Below are 7,199 nucleotides of genomic sequence, written 5' to 3' on the forward strand. Positions count from 1 at the left end.
AGAGAGAGAGAGAGAAAGAGAGAGAGAGAGAGAGAGAGAGAGAGAGAGAGAAATCACTTCTTCTCCCACCCATTATTCAACTTTAGTAGGTTAGGTCCTATTAAGTAAATAGTTCAATAGTGATTGTATTGTACATCAATAACTATTGATTTAGGCCTTATTTTGGAGCAGTAGTTGGACTGAAGACAGTCAAATTAATGGCAGTATGGGAGCAAAACCTTGTTTTGTTTCACCTCAAATGATATATGCAGAATAAGCACACCTTGCATATAAATATTATACAAATAGGCAGAGTATCATTTGAACTCATGACATAGTAGTTATTCAATATCTTAAGGAGTAGGAGAAGTAATTTTTTAAAAATGAATACAGACAGTATGGTTGCAACAGTAAAGTACTGGACTGCAGAGTACATAGTCACTAGCATTTACAATATGCTTCTAGGTCAGATCTATAATTTAGCTGGGCTCATATTGTCTGACTAACAGGCACCACTCCAACTTGATTAAAAGCTGGAAAATAAATGACAGTTGTTACACAACTTATTATATAAGATTTACACACGAGAAAAATTTCTAAATTCACAAAATCCATCCCACTCATGCCAGTACAGAATGAATAATAAAATGGTTTCAAATTTAGATACATGAAGATAATGATGATGATGACGATAACAAATTTCAGGAGAGATACAACAAATTCAATCAAACCCTACCATCTTACTCATGCTTGTTAGTTGCTTGACTTTAACCAGTTGAGCATGTCCCTCAATAACTGATGATATGTGCATCTCTAATCACAAGCAGGAGTAGTGGGAAAGCATCACAGCCATGTGATGAATGGAATTCTTTAGAGTTTGAATAATTCACTTCTGGAAATATTCATCATCCTTAAACAACCCTTATTCAGGGATCTTTTGAGCGAGATGGGCCACCCGACCTGAAGAAAATTCTAACTGGGCTCTATCTGCAAGGTCACACGCTGTTTATCTTGAAAATGAGATCACCATGTCATGCACATATGGTTGTGATGCATGTGCCTAATGTACTCTTATCAGAGGGGTAGTCATGAGGAGTATATTGGGTTTAGTATATTTGTATCCCATGTCACTTTGATGGCATGCACTGCTCTGTCACTCAATAATAATAATAATAATAATAAGCCTTTCTACTATAGGCACAAGGCCTGAAATTTTGGGGAGGGTGATAGTCGATTACATTGACCCCAGCACTCAACTGGAAAAAACAGCAAGGTAAACTGATCAAAGAGTAGATGACTTGGAATTCCAAGGAGGGAAAAATAATGAAGGAGCTGAACAAAAATGTACATTCTACAAATATCCGAACACAAATGACAAACTATTTGTGTAAAACGTGTCCAAATGAGAATGAAAAATAAATGCATGGCCAATTGAAAGATACTAAAAACTCAACGGCAAGAACATGTTGATGTTGTGTACCATTATCATCAATGTCAGTTACAGTATATAGGTCTGCGGTATTGTACTGAATTACAATAAAACTAATATTCATAAACAGTCATGTGATAAATATATTAAAAAGAAAAAATAATCCCATACTGCACAATAAGTCAGACACCCAGCAACAACACATCACAGGAGATTACTGAGTGTCAAAGAGCAGTCATTTATGTTGTCACTACTTTTCTAACTCACGAGATCTGTTACATGCCCTTGTTGACTATAATGGGAAAGTAGCAAATTGATTCTATTTGTAACAACAAAATCCATGCAAAAAATTGGTTGAAACTTCAAACAACTGAAGCCTGGATCTAACACAGCAGCCAAAACAGTCAAACTAATGGCATCAACCAGGATAAGCCATTTACAGGATACATCATATATAAATAAAAGATTATCTTTGGATGCACTATTACAGCTTGTATGGAACAGCAGAAGTAATAACATTTATAACAGAGGTATAACAATCCCTATTAGATATAGTGAAAGGAAAATATTTTAGTGGTGATGTCATACATATAATGATGATGACAAATGTTACATCCTGGAGTATTTCCTGAAACAATTCATCACATTGCATCAGGATGTTCACAACAGCTTTGACAAAATATAGTTGAAGATACAACATTACAAAACTGCACTATTTGTGCCAAGTTACTAACTGTTGACTACAGAGAAAAACAAAACGATTCTCTGGTTCTCAAATGAACTTTAACTTGCTTCAGAAAATGATGATGCAAAAATACTGAAGAGCTTTAGTAAATATACAGGCTGTTAAATTAGCACATAAACCTGACATCATTCTCCTTGACAAAATGACAATAACATCTAATTAGCATAACTAAATAACCATAATGTTAAACACAAGCAAGCTACAAAACTAAGTAACTACGTTAAAATGAAAAAAAAAAAAAAGAAAATTAAAATAGTTAAGAAATGTGCCTGTCATCTGTTTGGTAAAGGACATGACTAGAGAAATACACACTCATTTCTGTCAGTACATAGACCAATTACCAATAAAGAGAGACATAAGCATGTTCCAGAAAGAAGTAATACTAGGATATATTAACATTGTTAAGGCAATGTATTTATTCACCTTGAACAACATTGCTATTCCAGAATATTTTCTATGCTTTCTATTGAATGTTCTTGCTAATCTTCAGCAGGTTCATTAATCACAAATATAATCTTTTACTCTCTAACACTTTTATGCATTTTTTCTGGAATGTGCCAAATTCTTGTCCCACAAAAGGAAACTCTTGGTGTATCTTTCAAATGAAGAATTAAAAATACAAAATCCACGATTGGTTTCTGATTTAGACACAAAGCCAATAATTTCTAGGGGAAATGATTAGTTGATACCACTGACTTTGAAACTATTTTATTGGCCCTGAAGTAAAGCTGACTTCAGTGGGATTTGAACTCAAAATGCAAACATTTGGAACAAATACTGTAAGGCATTTTATTTAATGTAAAGATTCTATCAATCCACTCTGCAATAATAATAATAATAATAATAATAATAATAATAATAATAATAATAATAATAATCTTTTCTACTAGAAGCACAAGGCCTCAAATTTGGGGGAAGGGATTAACTCGATCACATCAACACCAGTGCATAACTGGTACTTATTTAATCAACCCTGAAAAGATGAAAAGCAAAGTCGACCTCGGTGGAATTTGAACTCAGAACATGAAGACAGACAAAATGCTGCTAAGCATTTTGCCTGGCATGCTAATGATACATTAACAATAACAACAATAATAAAAACAAACATAACATGACTTACCAAAAACAATCCTCCATATTGCAGGGTGAGGTCTTGTAAATGGACCTGGACAAAGAAAGAAAAAGATTATTATGCTTATATATATATAATAAGATTTTATTTTTCTGGCTGATGTTGGTGTCATGTAACTGGCACCTGTGTCAGTGGCATGTAAAAAGCACCCTTTCAATGTTGGGCCTCATTGAGGCAATGACAAGTGACTGCTACCTTTGGCAATATACTGTGTTTGGGAAGACCCATCAAACCAAGTGAAATTGTAGTCTTGGCCAATGCTGGTGTCACATAAAAGCATCCACTATACTCTTGGACTGGTTGGTATTAGGAAGGGCATCCAGCCATAGAAACCATGCCAAATCAGACTGGAACCTGGTGCAGCCCTCCAGCTTGCCAGTTTCAGTCAAACTGTCTAAGCCATGCCAGCATAGAAAGCAGATGCCAAATGATGATGATGTTGATTTTTAGTGATAATATCTAATGTAATCTATCATCCACACATGTCTGACAGACAGGGCTATGATTAAAATTTTTTTGTAGCAGTTATATCATGTCTGTAAGTAACTGACGCACATTATCAGGCAGACCAATCACTTTTCTCACTATAGTTTGATGTTCTAAAAAGAACAGTTAAATTTTCCCAGTGCTTGACTGGTATTTTATTTTATTGACTTTGGCAGCATTTTGAAGGTAAAGACCCAGAAGAAGTGTCTCCAAGCATTTTGTCTGCCAGCTCACTGCCCTGAAAAATAATATGACTTAAAAACATTACAAAAATTTAAGAAAATGTTAAAAAAAAAAGATAAGTCTATGTTATTCTTCACATACTACAAATTATTACCCTAAATGAAATATATACACAACCATGTTTCTTAGTGTGGTAATCATTTTCATGCAACCCAAAATGGGCCAGACAAAGACAGCAAGAACATGAAATTAATTTATATTTTTTTTTTAATTAATTTTCTTTAGCTTAAACCTATTCAATTTTAAATTCTTCTATTTAGTTGTTGCTGACATGGGGTAAAAACATGACAGGAGATCGTGCCCAGAACAATCTTCTCTCCTGCATTACCCAATACTTTTTGATAGAGAGAAAATGAAACTTCAGCTCAGAAACATTTGAATTTTAGCAAATAAATCTTTTTAAAGTATTGTTTATGCATTGATCTAAACTCATTTTCATATATACATTAGGTATTTATGCATAAAATTCTCTGTCTCTCTCTCACACACAGTTATATGTGCACTGCACATATAACTGTGTGTGAGAGAGACAGAATTGTCTGTATGAAGGTAATTTGGATGTACTTGGAAGTGAAAAAAGGTGTCACCAAAATTAAACTCCAAGAGTTTCAAGCTTTTCAAGATTCAAGTAGATTTGTATCAGCATTTTCTCTTGTTGTCTGAGCCGGTCTCAGGGTACTAACTACTACTTTTTCACATATAAACACATACAACAAAGTCCCCCAACATTTCATTTTTATAATTTTAAGTATATTTGTTATTTTTGTTGTTTATGAAAAATTGGTACTTGAATAGTTTTTTCTCTCCCTCACTTCCTTTGGCTAATTGTCTTTATTTACCTCAATAACTATCTTCTTTTCCATATTAGTTTTTTTTTTTTTTTCCTGTTTGTACTACACTGTTGAGTCTTATCTGTAGCAAACATCTTTTCACCATTTTGATACCAGCCTACCTGAGACTATCATACAAAGTTCTTGTTTTAAAGTGATCTATTCAAAACCTCTCATCAAAATTTCATGTTAATTCACGTTCCAACCATCAGATAAATAATAACAAATGTATTTTACTAAATTTTTCATTATTTTCATATTTAATTGAAACAAAGAGAGTATGTTTCAAAAGAAATATGATAATGAAAGGGTTATATGCAGCAATGGCTCCAGCAAAACTGAAAAGGCACTTCATAACAAATTAGTCATACGAAAAATAAAAGAGATAATTATTTTAAAAGGCTATTGAATTTTAAAAAGAGAATACAAATGGAGCAAGTTATTTGGTTACAGAAATTATTGCACAGTAAAAGAAAAAAAATCACTGTGTTGGTGAGAGTTTAATAATACTAGTGTGTAAAATTATAGTGGGTTAAAAATACAATAAGTTGATGTACTGATGATATATGTCACATGATATGAAAGATGATTTGCATAATAAACAGAAAAATAGGAAAATCTTATACACAGGTTGATGAGTAGATCACATGAATAAATCTCATATCTTGCTGTTGCAAGATTTGTCAATGAAAATGGAATCCAAGAAAACTCTTTTCTGAGATAAGTAAAAGTATTTGATAAATTTTATATTTTGACCCCATGTCTAGAAACAAGAGATCTCTCCTGAAAAACTGAGTTGGCATCTCCTCTGATGGTGTCCCATCAATGTTAGCTCTTTAAGTAGCTTTATTTCTCTTGTAAAATGAGAAAATCTTGATATTGTTTCAGTTAAAAGCAAACAAGGATATCAGCAAATTTCAGGCCTTATTGAAACCTATCCGGAAGGACAATTGATCAAAATTGAACAATACTTTTTCTCACTTTCAACAGAAGGATCTATATTCTGAATCCCTAAGACAAGAGGAAGAATTTAGTGAGCTACAGTCTAACCATGTACTAGAGATGAGATTTACTGATCTACTCCTGAATAAGCTCTAAGGTTCTGTAAAAGACAATGATCCTACCATTCATAAGATAGCAATAAGTATTGCTCTAATTTTCCACTTACAAGTGTAAGCAAGTTTTTACTTATTTAACAAGTTGCAAGAACAAAGACAGGAAACCCCTTTCAGTTGAATATGAAGTATCTGGGTATCAAGACAAGCACAAGGGTCTCATTAGAGAATCAAATTTCATTATATAAATACTAACAGTACCTTGACCCAAATGACATATTGCTTTGATTTACTTATGCCTTTTCAACATTATCAATAAAAGATTAAGCTATTGTAGTAGTTATCTATGGCAACATGAAAAGTTATGACAATGACATTCACTTTATAAGTGTTATTTAGGATATTGGTTATTCATGTTTTGAAAAAAAGCTGAAGAACAACAATAAAAGAAATTTTTAAAAAATAATAATAAACTTACCATTAGGGAATGCCAAAACACTGATGATGATAAAAATGAAGACCATGCAACATAGACCGGTCCAAATATTGTCATCTGAACTGACATCATTTCTGTAACAAAAAGACAAACAAACATGTATATATATATATATATTTTTTTCTTTCACTTGTCCCAGTCATTGGATTGTGGCCATGCTGGGGTAACTGCCTTGAAAGGCTTAGTCAAACAAATCAACTTCAGTACTTAGTTTTTAAGTCTGGTACACAAAACAACACTGACTGCTACAATGGTGGGGTGATAAGGACAAGCACAAAAACACATACAAACATGTGAGTATCTATGTACACACACACACACAATGAGCTCTAACATAATTAGGCATTAATCAATCCAGGGCTATAGTAGAAAATACTTGCCCTGGTGCCACACAGTAAGACTGAACTTGAAATCATGGTGGTGAAGTGGACTTTTTAATCACACAGCCATGTGTGTGTGTGTGTGTGTGTGTGTGTGTGCATCAGAGCCACGATTTGACTCACAAGAAACTAGACACATCAGATGCCCTACTACCTCTTTTATTCAATATCATAGATAGGATTTACCAGCAATGTAATGCTTTCTTGTGATGAAAATCAAATATTTCCACAGGTAAAGGATATAGATATTTGTGGAGCTAACTAAAGATATTGCTGTAGGTCACCAAAGGAAGCTTCTAACTGGCAACTGAGATAAAGTGTTCAACAGCTTCAATTCTGGTAACATACCTATGGCAATTGGTAGCAGCAATTTATTAGATGAAGGGACTGTGCGTGTGTGCGTGTGTGCGTGTGCGTGTGCGTG

General features: G+C 33.5%; 1 protein-coding gene across 1 annotated transcript in view; it reads right to left on the reverse strand.

Moving 5' to 3' along the window:
• The window catches only part of LOC106870932 (phosphatidylserine synthase 1), a 59,149-nt gene that overhangs the window by 21,015 nt on the left and 30,935 nt on the right, over window positions 1–7,199 (reverse strand). The window contains exons 2-3 of the mRNA XM_014917172.1: window positions 6,378–6,469; window positions 3,274–3,318 (exon numbers count right to left, since the gene is read on the reverse strand). Of these exons, the coding sequence (XP_014772658.1) occupies window positions 3,274–3,318; window positions 6,378–6,469 (137 nt within the window). The remainder of the gene's footprint in view (window positions 1–3,273; window positions 3,319–6,377; window positions 6,470–7,199) is intronic.

This window comes from Octopus bimaculoides, chromosome 3 (genome assembly GCF_001194135.2).
Source record: "Octopus bimaculoides isolate UCB-OBI-ISO-001 chromosome 3, ASM119413v2, whole genome shotgun sequence".
Lineage (NCBI taxonomy): Eukaryota > Metazoa > Mollusca > Cephalopoda > Octopoda > Octopodidae > Octopus > Octopus bimaculoides.